Below are 17,029 nucleotides of genomic sequence, written 5' to 3'. Positions count from 1 at the left end.
ATTCATGTCCTTCCCCTGATTTCCCAGCATGCTTTGGCCCACTCTAGGACATTGACAGAGAATCATAGAAGATTAGGGTTGGAAGAGAACTCAGGAGGTTATCTAGTCCAATCCCTGCTCAAAGCAGGACCAACCCCAACTAAAGCATTCCAGCCAGGGCTTTGTCAAGCCGGGCTTTAAAAATCTCTAAGGATGGAGATTCCACCACCTCCCTAGGTAACTCATTCCACTGCTTCACCACCCTCCTGTGGAAGCATTTCAGCTTCAGAGAGAGGACCTGGACTTCAATCTCTTACTAGCAGCCTAAATTTAGCCTCCAGGACCTCTCTCATAGAATCATAGAATATCAGGGTTGGAAGGGATCTAGTCCAACCCCCTGCTCAAAGCAGGACCAATCCCCAACTAAATCATCCCAGCCAGGGCTTTGTCAAGCCTGATCTTAAAAACTTCAAAGGAAGGAGATTTCACCACTTCCCTAGGTAACACATTCCAGTGCTTCACCACCCGCCTAGTGAAAAAGTTTTTCCTAATATCCAACCTAAACCTCCCCCACTGCAACTTGAAACCATTGCTCCTTGTTCTGTCATCTGCCACCACTTAGAACAGCCTAGCTCCATCCTCTTTGGAACCCCCCTTCAGGTAATTGAAGGCTGCTATCAAATCCCCCCTCACTCTTCTCTTCTGCAGACTAAATAAGCCCAGTTCCATCAGCCTCTTCTTGTAAGTCATGTCCCTCAGGCCCCTAATAATTTTCGTTGCCTTCCGCTGGACTCTCTCCAATTTGTCCACATCCTTTTTGTAGTGGGGGGCCCAAAACTGGATACAGCACTCCAGATGTGGCCTCACCGGTGCCAAATAGAGGGGGATGATCACGTCCCTCAATCTGCTGGCAATGCTTCTATTAATGCAGCCCAGTATGCCATTAGTCTTTTTGACAACGAGGGCCCACTGCTGCCAGAGCTGCCAGAGTGAGCTATATTTCCCAGTATGCCCTGCTCTTGGGCAAAGACATCTGAGGGCAACTGCCTGGAACCCCCAGAAGCCATCTTGGCCCATCACTGGCAAGTGGAGCACAAGCTTGTCTGGAGCTACTTGTACCGCTCCAGCCTCAGGCGGTAAAGCTAAGGTCCGCAGTTGCTTCCTTATTAATTCCTGGCTGCTCCTCCAGTTCAGTGACTTGGTCTTTTGACCAAGGATCCTGGAACTGAGCTGGGCTGACCAGGTTCCCATAGTACACCTTAAAAAGTCAGTCCACTGTCCTGTTACACCGTGAAATGGGCAGGTGGATTTTTACACCCCAGCGACACGTGTGTGTGTGTGTGTGTACAAACCGGGGAGCCTTAAGTGGACTGCAGAGGACCCCGTTTGTCTGCCACCGGATGTGTGAACCCACAGAGTGGGTCTCCATGAATATTTTCCAGTCGCTTTGTCTCAAGCACCCCCTCGCCCAGCAAAGAAAGGGGCTGATATGAAAGCAGAGAACTGCCTGCATGAGAAGCACAACGTGAATACCAGCCTCAACCTCTCCCATTTTCTACCCCTGAGCAGGGTTTCCCGTTCCCAAACCCCGCGTGATCTCCCAGCTGGAAGGAGGGGAGGAGCCGTGGGTCCCAGATCCCCAGGGCTCTGAGGACAGAGAAGTCCCAAGACGCAGCCACAAAGGTGAGGATTTAGTTAAACTAACTTGGAAACCATCCAAGCCCTTGGGAGCTCCCCCAGTTCTGTCTCATCTCATCCAGGTCAGGATTGTCCCCAGCAGGTCATATCCTCATGGCGGACTCAACTCAGCGCTTCCCGACCACCCTGCCTGAGACCTGGCTGGAGATCCCTTCCCATGCTTGCTCAGACGGGCTGCGGGGGCAGGCCTGGCCCTGCTCTCTCTCCTCTGGGAGAATGGAGGGTTTGGGGAATCAGCTTCTGATTTTTGACCCTCTCAATTCCTTTGTGACACTCCATTTAGCATCCCCATTCCCAATGTTCCCTTGCTGCCTGCGGAGACACTGACTCGTGTCTGGATTCTCTCGATTGCAGCTGCCGAGGGGATGGCGAGGGAGGAGGAGGAGAGGCCGCAACAGGACACCCCTGCGCAGCTGCAGGTGCAGGGCCCTGGTCAGGGAGCAGCCTGTGTGACTGAGGGTAGTTCAGGAAGGCAGCAGAGAAACTCACCCTCAGAGTCGGAGTGTGAGCCAGGCTCTGGGCTGCACCCCACCAGGGGCCCATCCCCTCCCTGTGGCGGAGCTGTGGAGAGTCAGGGCCAGGCCAGGGAGCGGCCCAATGTGTGCAGCGAGTGCGGGAAAGGCTTCCGGCGCGGCTCAGACCTCAGCAAGCACCGCCGGTCCCACGGCGAGCGTCCCCACCAGTGCCCCGAGTGCGGGAAAGGCTTCCCCGTCCGCTCAGCCCTGGCCACCCACCGGCGCATCCACACAGGGGAGCGCCCCTATGCCTGCGACGCATGCGGGAAGCGCTTTGGCCAGAGCTCCCACCTGATGCAGCACCTGCGCTCCCACACAGGGGAGAAGCCCCACCGGTGCCCCGAGTGTGGGAAGAGCTTCCGGGAGGGCTCCACGCTGGCCCGGCACCGCCGCACCCACCGCCAGGAGAAGCCCCACACCTGCCCCCACTGCGGGAAGGGTTTCCACGAGCGGTCCAACTTTGCCCGGCACCAGCGCACCCATGCCGGAGAGCTACTCTCTACCCCAGAGGAGGAGGGGAAGTCCTTCATCTGCCCCGAGTGCGGGAAGGGCTTTGGCCGCAACGCCTACCTGACCCTGCACCGGCGCGTGCACACAGGGGAGAGGCCCTACGCCTGCACCGACTGCGGGAAGAGCTTCAGCGCCAGCTCCAACCTGACCCGGCACCAGCGCATCCACACGGGCGAGAGGCCCTACCCCTGTGCCCGCTGCGGGAAACGCTTCTCCCAGAGCTCCACCCTCTTTGTGCACCTGCGCACCCACACCGGGGAGGCACCCTACCGCTGCGCTGCCTGCGGGAGAGGCTTCAGCCAGAACTCCACCCTCCTGGCGCACCAGCGCACCCATAGGGGTGAGAAACCCTGCCGCCAGCCCCCAGGAGCCTGTGCCAGGAACGAGCCCTACCTGGGGAAGTGCTGTGCCAGTGACCCGCTGCTCCAGAGGCACCAGAAGGCACACCTGTGATGGGGGACCTGTCCCCACACAGAGACATGGTAGAGCGCAGCCCTGAGGAATAGCCCAGGGTCAGGGCCCTGCCTGGGGATAGGAGACCCAAACTCAGTGTCTTGCTCTTCCATAAATCACTTAGGCCCAGATTGTCAAAGGTATTTAGGCTCCTGACTCTTATTGATTTAAATGGACTTTAAGGTCAGATTTTAAAGGTATTTGGGTGCTTAAAAATGCCTAAAAATTCAGTTCCAAAAGGGAACCAAAAAAAGTAGAAATTTCCCATGCAACAAAATTCCATCATGTTCTGGCTGTGACTTTATATGTTTTTATTTATTTATATATCTCACACACACACACACACACACACACACACACACACACACACACACACACACACTCTCTCTCTCTCTCTCTCTCTCTCTCTCTCTCTCTCTCTTATATAACTTAGATAATTTTTGCACTTCAAGGTCCAAGGTTTTCATCTAAAGGCCAAAAGACCAAAAACATCAAGACACTTGATCACGGCCTTGGATAGGCCAAGAGACTACTTACACTTGATCTTATACCAAACACACACACACACATATACTATACGTATTATGCAATATATATTTTTTTAATTAAAACAAACAATCATTTTAAAAGGAAAATCAAAATGGTCCCTCCCCAAAAGGTAGAAATAGAACCTTTCCGCCTTCTAGGCATGTTTCCATCTCATTTTATTTTTCCTCAATGAAATTTCATCAGAACTAATCCATTTCTCCTATTTTGACAGAATGCCCCTTCCAACAGAGAACCATTCCCTCAAAATGTTTTTGGCTAGCTCTAGTGCTTAACCTCCTCCAGTGCTTTCGAAAAATCCCTCCAGGTGCCTATCTGCAGCTTTAGGCACCTAGATACCTTTGTAAACCTGGGCCTTCGTGTGTGTGGGTCTCAGTCCCCCATCTGTAAAATGGGGTTATAGCTCTGCCCTGCCTGACAGAGGTATGCAAGGAGAAATGCACTGAAGGTTGTGAGGTGCCCAGATGCTACAGTGATGGAAGTTCTCTTAGCATCATAGATAGGTAGCATGGGGTTAGCGAACTGCCATTGAATTTCCCTGGGACTTGGGTGCCCAAGTCTTTGGGGGCCTAAGTCCTTTAGGTTGTCATAAATATAAAGGGAAGGGTAACCACCTTTCTGTATACAGTGCTATAAAATCCCTCCTGGCCAGAGGCAACATCCTGTTACCTGTAAAGGGTTAAGAAGCTCAGCTAACCTGGCTGGCACCTGACCCAAAGGACCAATAAGGGAACATGATACTTTCAAATCTTGGAGGAGGGATAGTTCAGTGGTTTGAGCATTGGCCTGCTAAACCCAGGGTTTTGAGTTCAATCCTTGAGGGGGCCATTTAGGGTTCTGGGGCAAAAATTGGGGATTGGTCCTGCTTTGACTAGGGGGTTGGAGAAGATGGATTTCTGTCTGGTCTCTCTCAGTCCCAAGAGAGAACAAACACGTAAACAAAGAGCACAAACAAAAGCCTTTCCCCTGTGAGAGACAGCGAGACCCCGAAAAAGAGCTGCACGAGCTGCAGCAGCAGCATGAACGGGCTGGTGGAGAGATTTTATGGGACCCTGAGGATGATACTGAGGACTTTTATGAAACAGCATCTGCAGGACTGGGACAAGTACCTGCTGTGACCAAGTGGGACTGTTCTTAATGTTTCCTCTGAATACTATAGGGGTGCCTCAGTTTCTCCTATGCATTTCTTAAGTCTCTAGGTGGTAGGATAAGGGAGTGTAATTGTTGCAGAGCAAAGGGCCAGGGTACATAAATGGCCGACACTCTGTCTCCTGGCAACTGATGGCCTGAGCCCTTCCCCCCTGCAAGGTGAGAGCTAAAGGGTTGGAGAACAAAGAATCAGGTGACCTCCTGACCTGGGAAAGGGACAAAGCCCAGAGGAGGCGGGGCTGGAGGGTGAGTCAGTTTGGGGCCGGCTGGGGATGTGGAGTGAAGTGCAGACGAGGTTGTCTGGCTCACTGCCCCCCAAAATGGACCCGGCTGAGGGGTCCTGTTCTATGTACCTACAAGCTCTGTTTTAGACCATGTTCCTGTCATCTAATAAACCTCTGTTTTACTGGCTGGCTAAGAGTCACGTCTGACTGCGAAATTGGGGTGCAGGACCCTCTGGCTTCCCCAGGACCCCGCGTGGGTGGACTCGCTGTGTGAAGCGCACGGAGGGGCAGAGGATGCTGAATGCTCCAAGGTCAGGCCTAAGAAGGTGGAAGCTGTGTGAGCTTTTTGCCCTGCAGACAGGCTGCTCACAGAGAGGAGACCTCACCCCAGTCCTGACTGGCTTCGTAGGGAGTAGTTCCAGAGCATCGCCCAGGGACTCTGTGACAACTGGTGTCAGGGGTGGGATGTACTGCACCCCGTGGATGGCACTTCCTGCAGTAAGTGACTGGGGAGCAGTAAAAGGAAGGGGGGCTAATGAGGACCAGGCATGCTGAAGGCTCAGAGAGGAGCGGTTTCAGGGGCGGAGAAGCTACGCTTAACCCCTGGGAGGGTGTGACCAGCGAGAAGGACTGTGCAGTAATGGGGTCCTCCTGGGGACTGCAGTGAGCAGTCTCGGGGCGGAGGAGCCTGCGGTTTGGCCCTGGTAAGGAGGTGGTGACCTTGAGAAGGCTGGCACACTAGGGGTTCTCCCTAGAAACCATGGGGGAGCTAAGAGCACACAGGCCTGTGAGTCCACAACAACTTGGGAACAGCGAAGTGATGGCCTATCACCATCTCCTTAAGAAGGACACTGTAATCCTATGCAAAAAGAGAGGGTTCCGCATTCAAAAGTTCACCAAAGCACAGTTAATCGTGCAGCTGGAGGATGATGACCGCTCTAAGGAACAGATTCCTGACCCAAATGGAGCTATAGCAGGATCTGGGAGCAGCTGGAGTGGTAGCCAGGCATTCCCAAGACTCCTGTCCCCAACCAGATGAGGGTCTTCACGATTGGGTTCCTCATCAGGGGATCAGAGACAGATGGATTGGAGCTGAGTCCCAAGAGACAACCAACAGGTAAACAAAGAGCACAAACAAAAGCCTTTTCCCCCCTCCAAGATTTGAAAGTATCATGTTCCCTTATTGGTCCTTTGGGTCAGGTGCCAGCCAGGTTAGCTGAGCTTCTTAACCCTTTACAGGTAACAGAATGTTGCCTCTGGCCAGGAGGGATTTTATAGCACTGTATACAGAAAGGTGGTTACCCTTCCCTTTATATTTATGACAAGGTTCCTTTGAAAATCTTAGCCCACACAGCTTAGGAGGATAAGGGGATTGGTGTGTGTGTGGTGTAGGGAGAGGAACAGTCAGAGGAGGGAGGGAGCTGGTATTTGAGTGGGGGAGGGAGTGGCTGCCTTAGGAAGCAGGGGTTCTGGTGAAAGAGGTGGGCACTGCATGAATGGATTGTTTTTTCTGGGCTTGCGAGGAATTGGGAGGCAAAGGGAAATTTTATTTTTCTTAAAGCCCCAAACTATCCAAAGTGATGAAGGCCTCTGGTTCTCTGGGGCGGCAGGAGGGGAGATAACAAGCTAGCTATGCCATCTGGTGTATTGTCCCCTCCTGCCACACACACGCATTCTGGGCAATTTCTGTGTTTTGGAGCTCTCCATAGTGATGGACAAAAATCCTGTAGCTCCCTCTCCATGTAGCTGGTCACAAAACAGGAAACACCATTTACAAATGTGTTTCAAGGGATGTTTCCTGTTCTTTCACCCGTATGCAGTCCAGACCAAGGGCAAAGCCCCACTTCAGTCCCATTGGTGCTCTATTTTGAGGGATTAAGGGGGATTTAATACCCTCTAACCCAAGGGTAGTCAGTTATTTTTTCTCAAGATCCAAATTTCTTGGTCAAGTATAATCAAGGTCCAGCCTCCAGAGAACATAATTTTAAAAATCCCAACAATAATGATGATAATAAGTAAATAACATTTTGGGGTCTATTCAAAAGTGTCTGGTGGTCCGGATTTGGCCCATGGTCCACCTATTGACTACTCCTGCTCTTATCTATCAATCTGTCTATCTAATCACATTAAAGTTGGTCCCATGGAAAATTATCATGAAAATGAGGGGGGAAATGTTTTTGTTGAAATTTTTCACAGAAAATTTCAACTTTTAAATGCAAAATGGAAATATTTCAATTCTGAAAGGACACCATGGTGCCTCATGGGAGATGCCCCCATTCTCCTTTATGGCCAGGCTCCTTAGTTGGCCCTCATCTCCCATGTTGCCTTGCTGAGGGAAGGTGGTGAATCATGGAAGTCCCATGGCCAGGATACATCATGGGAGATGAAATCCAGCTGGGGAACCCGGCCCATCGAGTAGAATGGGGATATGAAACAACTGAACTACAATTCTCATGAAGCAACCTTGGCAGAATTTCCAAATGGAAACATTTCATTTTGAGGGAGTTCAGGGTTTTGCGTTTTGTTTTGTCTTTTAGATGAAAAACTGATATTTTCCTCAGAAATCATATATTTTCTTTTTCATGAAAAATGTGTTAGTCAAAATTCAAATTTCCATCAATAAAAAGTTTAGACAGCATATGTTTTGGCCAGTCATAATCACCATGCATATCCCTCTGTCAGTCTAGCTGTATTTCATATATGTGTTTGGTAATATATATGTGGAGAAAACTTCCAGTCATTTCCTTATCTGTAGTCTGTCTCTTTCTCTGTTTTGTCTTGTTTAAATTGTAAACTCTTTGGCACAGAGACCATGTCTTTCTATGTGTTTATGTAGCGCTCGGTGCAGTGGGGCCCCAATCAGAACTGGGCCTGTTCACTGCTACTGTAGTACAATTAATAAATGTTAATTACTTCTGTTAAAATATGAATCATGCTTGGAACACACAGAGAATTGTGTGTGTGTTTGTGAGCGAGCAGATGTAGGCCTAGAGCAGGATGTAAATGGTAGAGCTGGACAAAAATTTTTGGAGAAACAAAAAGAATAGAAAAGAAACCAAAACATTTTTTTGATGTTTTTGGAAATGAAACATTTTGATTTTTGGTTTGGAACAACATTTTGTTTCATAATTTCCTTTAATTTTTTTTAATGTGAAAAGTATTGAAATCAGAAACCTTGTTCGATCCAAAACCATTTTTTCTGACTTTTCAATTCACTTAAACTTTAAAAAAAAATTGTTTTTAGGTCAACCTGATTTTTTTTCCTAATTTTCTTTAGGAATTGCCAGTGACCTGAAAAGTCACTTATTCACCTGGATTTAATAAGCAGAGCCTGGCTCTCATGCTGATCCTCTGCACAAGGGGAATTTCAGCCAATGTCTATGAAATAAGTACATTTTATGGCACACATACTCAGCTGGTGCACTGAGTCCAATGGAGCAACACCAATTTACACCCAGCTGGGGATTGACTGTAGTGGAGATAGGGCTGATTCACACCAGCTGGGGCTCTGGCCTCATTTACGTCTGTGGGGGCTGTTGATGAACACATGTAGCTGGCTCTAGGTCAGAGGTGGGCAAACTACGGCCCAGCCCGTGGGACCTTCCTGCCCAACCCTACCCTGAGCTCCTGACCTGGGAGGCTAACCCCTGGCCCCTCCCCTGCTGTTCACCCTCCCCTGCAGGCTCAGCTCACAATGCTCTGGGTGGCAGGGCTGTGAGCTCTTGCTGGGCAGCACAGCTGCAGAGCCGCGGCCTGACCCGGTGCTCTGTGCTGCACAGTGGTGTGGCTAGCTCCAGCTGGGTGGTGCGGCTGCCTGTCCTGGTGCTCTGAGCGGCGCAGCTGTAGCGCCGCCAGCCACCGGTGCTCCAGGCAGTGCGATTAGGGGGCAGGGAGCGGGGGGGGGGTGTTGGACAGAGGGCAGGGGAGTTCAGGGTGGTGGTCAGGGGACAGGGGTGTGGATAGGGGTTGGGGCGGTCAGAAGGCAGAGAACAGGTGGGTTGAATGGGGGCAGGGGTCCCGGGGGGGGGCAGTCAGGAAGGAGGGGGGGTTAGATGAGGCAGTTGGGGGCAGGAGTTCTGGGGGCTGTCAGGGAGAAGGGGTGGTTGGATGGGGCAGGGGTCCCGGGGGGGGGGGGCAGTCAGGAATGAGAGATGGGGCAGTAGGGGGCAGGGAGGGGTGGATGGGGCAGGGGTTCCAGGGGGGCCGTCAGGGAACAGAGGGGGTTGGATGGGGCGGGAAGCGGGGGGGGGGGGGTTGCATCATTAACTCATGTTACCCTTTTTTGGCCCAAGTTGGTAGCCAGTTTTTGGGGTCCTGTGAGTTGCTTCTACTAGGAAGAGAAATTAATGATAAGAGTCAGGTGTTTCTTTGGTGCAATCCTGTTTATTTGCAAAGAATGTACAAAGCCCTGTTTTCCTGAACACAAGAGGAATCAAACAATAGGAGACAGTTTCTTTGATCACAGCTCAAAGGTCTTTCAGCCAGCACTCTGCCCAAAAGCTCTCCCTTGGCTTTTCACAGGGCCTCCTTTCTTTCTTGCTGCCCTTTATCTCAACTTCTGTGGTCTTTCTGCTGCTTCCCTTCCAGACACACAAACCTTCACAAAACGCTAGCCAGCAAAACTTCTCCACAAAGCTCAGTTTCTGGATGGGGACATGTACTTTTGTTTTGGGTGGAGGCTGCTATTGTTTCAGCTATTTCATTCCATAAAGGAGCTTCATTGTTTCTTACATTTATCCCAGTTGAAGGGTGGCTACAGTCACCAACTTCACTGAGGTTTTACCCCACCCATAACAACCCAAAAGAAGCAGCAGACTCTCTAGATGCGGTCTAGCCACTAAGGGGGGCCAAACAGCAGGACTGGATTAGTTTGTGTTACACCCACATAGCAACAATCACTGTGATTTTTTTTTTTCTTCTTCCATCAGCAGCTGGACAGGAAGTGATATGGACTTGCCCTGGTGGTTTATGCCCTTGTGACCACCAGACTGGAGTGCTGTAAGAGACGAGGAAGGGTGGTCCAGCAGTCCAGGATCTAGCTTAGCACTTGTGAGACCTTGGTTCAATCCCTTGTGCTGCTGCAGCCTCCCTTTTGGGCAAATCCCTTAGCCTTTCTGCACCTCAGATCCCTATTTGGATGCTAGCACTGCCCTACCAAGTATGTTGTGAGGAGAAATGTACTGAAGATCATGATGGGGACCAGATAAATACATGAAGCTGACAGAATGTCCTATACATGTGAGTGAATAAAATACTTCTAAAGAATCCCCTCAGCCAGGCACAGAACAGGGTAACCTGCTGCTGAGGTGACCTGTGCTGGGGAGGAAAGCTCTCTTCCTGATTTTGAAATTTGGCTTTGTACTAAATTGGAATGAAAAATTACCGCGCTGCCCCTCCCCCAGATTGTTTCAGTTCAATCAGCATGTTTCAAAATGTTTCACTGAGAAAATGTCAGAACAGGGTGTTTGGAAATTTTGTTTCTGGTTTTCTTCCAAAATGAAATTCCAGAGCACATGGAACCACATATTTGGAAGTCAATAGTGAAGATAGGCATCAGAACAATTTACCAAGGGGTCACGGTGGATTCTCCATCACAGGCAATTTTTAAATCAAGATTGATTTTTTTCAGATCAGCTCTAGCTCAAACAGGAATGGGCCTGTCTCTCTCTCTGGGTTTCTCTCTGAGGTTTCCTATAGAATTTACCCTCCTGGCTGCGGAGATCCTATTGGTGTCTGGCATAGCTACAATGGCCCCAAGAGAGATGGCAATAGCCCCATTCATCCACAAATAACAGAATCAGTGGGTGCCCACCTTATGCTGAATCCCTCCCTCTTCGACCTCCCTGTACCCATCAATGAACTGTCATGAGCCAGGCCTGGACCATCCCTCCTGTCCCAGGGTGAGGGAATCATAGAATATCAGGGTTGGAAGGGACCTCAGGAGGTCATCTAGTCCAACCCCCTGCTCAAAGCAGGACCAATCCCCAATTTTTGCCCCGATCCCTAAATGGCCCCCTCAAGGATTGAACTCACAACCCTGGGTTTAGCAGGCCAGCTCAAACCACTGAGCTATCCCTCCCTCAATACACATCCTTTGATGGCCTGGGGAGGACTCAGGCTATATCCTCCCTAAAACACTCCAACCTCTTCTGCCCCCATCCCCGGGCGTGACTGTGCCTGAGCGTGAGGGACAAGCTCCTTAGGCCCAGAGCGGCTGGGAGTCCAGCACCAAGACTGAGCAACTGAGGGGAAGGGAGCCCAGCAGAAGGACCATGGGCTGCAGGTATAATAGGCCAGGGGAGACTAAGCCTCCCCAAACAGGATGCTGTGCACCTCCATTTGGAGGCATGCCACCGGCCCGCCGCCTTTGAGAGTGCAGACACCTGGGCCGTGGCCCTGCCTGTGCTCCGCCCCAAAGCCCCACTCCCGCTCTTCCCCCCACGCTGCCTCCTCCACTCTGCTCCTCTTCAACCCCACTCCACCTTTCCCCCCCTCCCAATACCTGCCCTCACTCTGCCCCTTCCCATTCCTGCCCCTTCCCATGAGGCCCCACCGCCTGCTGAGTCACTCCTTTCCTCCACCCACCCCCCTGCAAGGCCCCCACCGCCTTGTGTGAGTATAACATTTTTCACACAATAGTTGTAGCAGTTTAAAGGTTGTCTACATGAGGAAATTGTACAAGCATAGCTGCATAAATATACTGATATAGCTCTGCTGGTGTAATGCCCTTAAACTAAGGGCTGGGGGAAAGGTGACAGGTGTTAAAGAGCACATGGGTTGGACAGAGAGAGCCTTAGGGGAGGATTTATCAAAGGGGCTCCTCTATATCCTAGTAAAGAGGAGAGGATAGAAATTGCTGAAGTATGGGTAGGAACTGAAGAGAAAAAGTCAATCGAAAAAAAGTCCCATTCAGTTATATCACATGAAGGCAGACAACGAATTATTGACAAATATTATTAGTGCTTGTCAATAATAATAATACTAGACATCTAAATACCAAGATGGGTGAATTTGAGTGCCTAGTGTTAAATGAGGACCTTGATATAATAGACATCACAGAAATTTGGTGTAATGATGATAATCAAAGCTACATGGTAATACCAGGGTACAAAATTTATGGGAGCGACAGAGTAGGTCATGCTGGTGGGAGAGTGATAATATATGTAAAAGAAAGCATAAAGTCAAATATAGTAAAAATCTTAAATGACTCAAACAGTGTCATAGAATCTCTATGGATAGTAATTCCATGCTTGAATAATAAGAGTATAGTGGTAGAAATATACTACCGACCACCTGACCAGGATGGTGATGTTGAAATGCTCAAGGAGATTAGAGAGGCTACAAAAAACAATAATAATGTGTGATTTAAACTATTCCTATATTGACTGTGTACATGTCACCCCAGGACAGGATGCAGAGATAAAGTTTTTTGACACCTTAATTAACTGCTTCTTGCAACAGCTAGTCCTGGAACCCACAAGGGGAGAGGCAATTCTTGATTTGGTCCTAAGTGGAGCACAGGATCTGTCCAAGTGGCGAATATAGCTGAACTGCTTGGTATCCTATTGAAGAAAATAGAAAGGAGCAGAAATTCTGGCAAGTGTAAAAGTATAAAGAGGCAGGGCAAAAACCAACTAGCAAAAGACACAAACCTTAACATCAAAAGAAAAAAGAAAAGAAAAAGAAAGATGTACATCAGAAGCATGAAGCCTGCCAAACAATCAGTGGGGCCACTGGGGGCTAGTCTATACTAGAATCACTACAGTGGAGCTGCTGTTGGGCTGCGAGTGCAGACGCTCTATGCTGATGGGAGGGAGCTCTCCGATTGGCGGTAGCTATGTTGGCGGGAGAGCTTCTCCCACCGACACAGTGTTGGTCACTGTAACTTAGATTGCTCAGGGTGGGGGGGCTTTTCCACACCCTTGAGTGACTTGAGTTATACTGAAGTAAGTGTTAGTGTGTGCAAGCCGTGGATGATCAAAGTGCTAAGGGAGCACTCAAGGAAGACAAGACTGCTGCAGAGAAGCTAAATGAATTCTTTGCATTGGTCTTCACTGCAGGGATGTAAGGAAGATTTCCACACCTGAGCCATTCCTATTAGGTGACAAATCTGAGGCACTGTCACAGATTGAGGTGTCAATAGAGGAGGTTTTGAAACAAACTGATAAATTACACAGTAATAAGTCACCAGGACCAGATGGTATTCACCCAAGAGTTCTGAAGGAATTCAAAATATGAAATTAGAGAGACAAGATGGGTGAGATAATATCTTTTATTGGGCCAACTTCTGTTGGTGAGAGAGACGAGCTTTCCAGCTTACACAGAGCTCTTCAGGGCTGGGAAATGTACTCATAGTGTCCCAGCTAAATACAAAGTGGAACAGACTGTTCAGCATTACTAGTTAACACATATTTCAAGGGACCATTCACGGTGAAGTTAGTCCCATAAAAGATATTACCTACCCCACCTTGTCTCTCTAATATCCTGGGACTGACATGGCTACAACAACACTGTATCAAATATGAAATGGCAGCACTACTGACTGTGGTATGTACAGTAATCTATTGCTAAAATCAGCCTCTGTACCAGATGACTGGAGGATAACTAACAATGCAATTTAAAAAAAAAAAAAAAGTCTCCAGAGTAGAGCCTGACAATTACAGGCCAGTGAGCCTAACTTCAGTACCAGCCAAATTTCTTGAAACAATAGTAAAGAACAGAAATATCAGAAACATAGGTAAACATAATATGCTGGAGAATAGTCAACATAGCTTTTGTAAAGGGAAATCATTCCTCACCAATCTGTTAGAATTCTTTGAGCATTTCAACAAGCATGTGAACAAGTTGGACAGCTATATCCAGTTGATATAGAGTACTTGGACTTTCAGAAAGCCTTTGATAAGGTCCCACACTAAGAGCTCTTGAGTCATGGGATAAGAGGGAAGGTCCGCTCATGGATCAGTAATTGATTAAAATATAGGAAAGAGGTTAATAGGGGGGTCCCCCAAGGATCTGTATTGGGACCAGTGCTGTTCAACATATTCATAAATGATCTGGAAAAGGGGGTAAACAGTGAGGTAGCAAAGTTTGCAGATGATACAAAATTACTCAAGATTGTTAAATTCAAAGCAGACTATGAAGAGCGACAACGGGATCTCTCAAAACTGGGTGACTGGACAACAAAATGGCAGAGGAAATTCAGTGTTGATAAGTACAAAGTAATGCACATTTGAAAATGTAATCCCAACTGTACATATAAAACAATGGGGTCTAAATTAGCTGTTACCACTCATGAAAGAGATCTTGGAGTCATTGTAGATAGTTCTCTGAAAACATCCACTCAATGTGCAGCAGTAGTCAAAAAAGTGAATTGAAAATTAGGAACCATTAGGAAACGGATAGATAATAAGACAGAAAATGTTATAATGCTACTATAGAAATCTAGGGGACACCCACACCTTGAATACTGTGTTCTGGGTGCCCCATCTTAAAAAAAGATATATTTGAATTGGAAAAAGTACATTGTATCCGTTTGCAAATTAATTCCAATTCAGCAGTCTCTCACTGGAGTCTGTTTTTGAAGTTTTTTTGTTGAAGAATTGCCACTTTTAGGTCTGTAATCGAGTGACCAGAGAGATTGAAGTGTTCTCCAACTGGTTTTTGAATGTTATAATTCTTGACGTCTTCAGACCTAAAAGTGGCAATACTTCAACAAAAAAACTTCAAAAACAGACTCCAACGAGAGACTGCTGAATTGGAATTAATTTGCAAACTGGATACAATTAATTTAGGCTTGAATAGAGACTGGGAGTGGATGGGCCATTACACAAAGTAAAACTATTTCCCCATGTTTATCTTCCCCCCCACCCCCCACTGTTCCTCAGACGTTCTTGTCAACTGCTGGAAATGGCCCACCTTGATTATCACTACAAAAGGTCCCCCCTCCCCTCCCCCTGCTCTCCTGCTGGTAATAGCTCACCTTAAGTGATCACTCTGGTTACAGTGTGTATGGTAACACCCATTGTTTCATGTTCTCTATGTATATAAATCTCCCCACTGTATTTTCCACTGAATGCATCCGATGAAGTGAGCTGTAGCTCACGAAAGCTTATGCTCAAATAAATTTGTTAGTCTCTAAGGTGCCACAAGTACTCCTTTTCTTTTTACATTTAAATCAGTTTAAGAGTGCTTTAAAAATAGCTTAAATTTAGTTTGTTGCTGATCAGAAACCAATTTAATTAAGTCTGTATAAAAGCTGCATATAGATGGAGCCTAAGCTTAATAAATCAGTCAATCAAATCAAGCTCCGGTGTTTTCACAGTCCAGCCCAGCTGTTCCTGGGCTCCTTTCAACTGCCAGCATTGCTTCTCTCAGATTAACTGGGTTTCCTTGTGCTGTCTCTTCTCTGGTTGTGGAGAACATCCCCACAAGTGCACTCTGATCTAGCACCAGACATGTCCTTGCACAAGCCCCCCATATCTCCTACCTCCAGCCCCTGCCGACTGCTGTCCAGGAAGGAGTGCACTAGGTCGGGAGCACTCGGTGGAGTCCGTCATGGAGGAATTACAGATAACAAGGGGAACATGGGCCCAGCTCCACAAAAGTGTTCAGGTGCCTCTCTGCCTCATCAGGCACCTAATTCTGCCACTGGGCATCACTGACATCGTCAAAGCTGCTACCTAACCCCATAGGCACCTATGTCCTCCCAGCACCTATGTTTCCACTGGTCAACATTCTCAAATCTGCCTAGAGGCTGACACCACCCCACAGCTACGGAGTCACTCAGTGCCCCCGCTCAAGCCAGCACCCCAGAAATCGGATTCTTAAATGAGGCTGGGGAATCCTTGCTCCCCAGCCAGGCCCGATCCTGTAGGGGTGCTCTGAGCACCCGTAACATCTGTTAGGTCACAGGCCCTGCAGCAGGAGGGCCAGAGATGGAGGGAGTCGGGGAAGCACAGCTCCCACACAGAAGACAGCTGGGGGCACAGGGAAACATAGGGCGAGTGTGAGAGATGGACCGGGTATGACCAGGATACAGCAAAGAGAGAGAGACGGTTTAGGCTCCTCCAGCCTGGGCTATCTGAGCGGCTGACCTGGCCTGATGCCAGGAGAGGATTTGCAGCTGAGGATCCCAAATGGAGGGAGCGCCCCGAGCCACATGGGTAATTAGGCCACTAACCCAAGACCTAGGTGCTAAATCCCTGTTTTATGCTCCTCTGTGACACACAGAACTCCCACTGAACCCTGTAGGAGCCTAAACTCACTCTGCCCCTAAGTATGCAGAGTGACAGTTCCCTCAGCACCTACATGTCTCTGGGCATGCGTACGGCTGCCGCACTCTGGGTATCCTGACCCCTATGTGCCCTGCCGCAGCCCCAGAGTGATCCATGGAGAAAGTCAGGTGTTCAGCCGCCTATGATCCAGTGGGTGGCTGCTGAGAACACCTACCAGATGAGGTCCCATCCAAAATCTGGCTGAGGGACTATCTCTCTTATAACTTTTAGCCCAGTCGTTAGAAGCCCCACATCAGAATATCCCATAGGCCAGGGCACTCAGCTAAGACTTAGGAAATTCCCATTCAAATTCTCTTTTCCCCGACATGGCAGAATTGAACATGGATCTCCAACACGAATGGTGTCACCACTGCCTCCTCCAGCCATTGTGCATGGAGCGAGACAGGTGCCTAATGCATTCTTGCAATAACTGGCCCCACCTGACTCCAGGCAGAGGGCTCCTGGACATGGCTCACAAGCAGAGCTGGGCACCTCCCTGCAGCCTGGACTTACACATCTAACTCAGTGAGAGGAGTGGAGTTTAGAACACACCCCTCAGCTGGGCACCTCCCGTTGGCTAGTCAAGGCAAGGCACCATCTAGCATGCTGGGTTTTGTGGCTCCCTTTCAGGGGCACCTATCTCAATCTCAGCCCATTCATTGGAGAGGGGGCCCAGGCACCA

General features: G+C 48.9%; 1 protein-coding gene across 1 annotated transcript in view; it reads left to right on the top strand.

Moving 5' to 3' along the window:
* LOC141998838 (uncharacterized) overlaps positions 1-6,296 on the top strand; it is a 31,336-nt gene extending 25,040 nt beyond the window's left edge. Inside the window, exons 6-7 of the mRNA XM_074971816.1 lie at positions 1,549-1,662; positions 2,032-6,296. Of these exons, the coding sequence (XP_074827917.1) occupies positions 1,549-1,662; positions 2,032-3,155 (1,238 nt within the window). The 3' untranslated portion in view covers positions 3,156-6,296. The remainder of the gene's footprint in view (positions 1-1,548; positions 1,663-2,031) is intronic.
* The last annotated feature ends 10,733 nt before the right edge of the window (positions 6,297-17,029 follow it).

This window comes from Natator depressus, chromosome 14 (assembly GCF_965152275.1).
Source record: "Natator depressus isolate rNatDep1 chromosome 14, rNatDep2.hap1, whole genome shotgun sequence".
NCBI lineage: Eukaryota > Metazoa > Chordata > Testudines > Cheloniidae > Natator > Natator depressus.
This window is presented reverse-complemented; position numbering and strand designations above follow the sequence as displayed.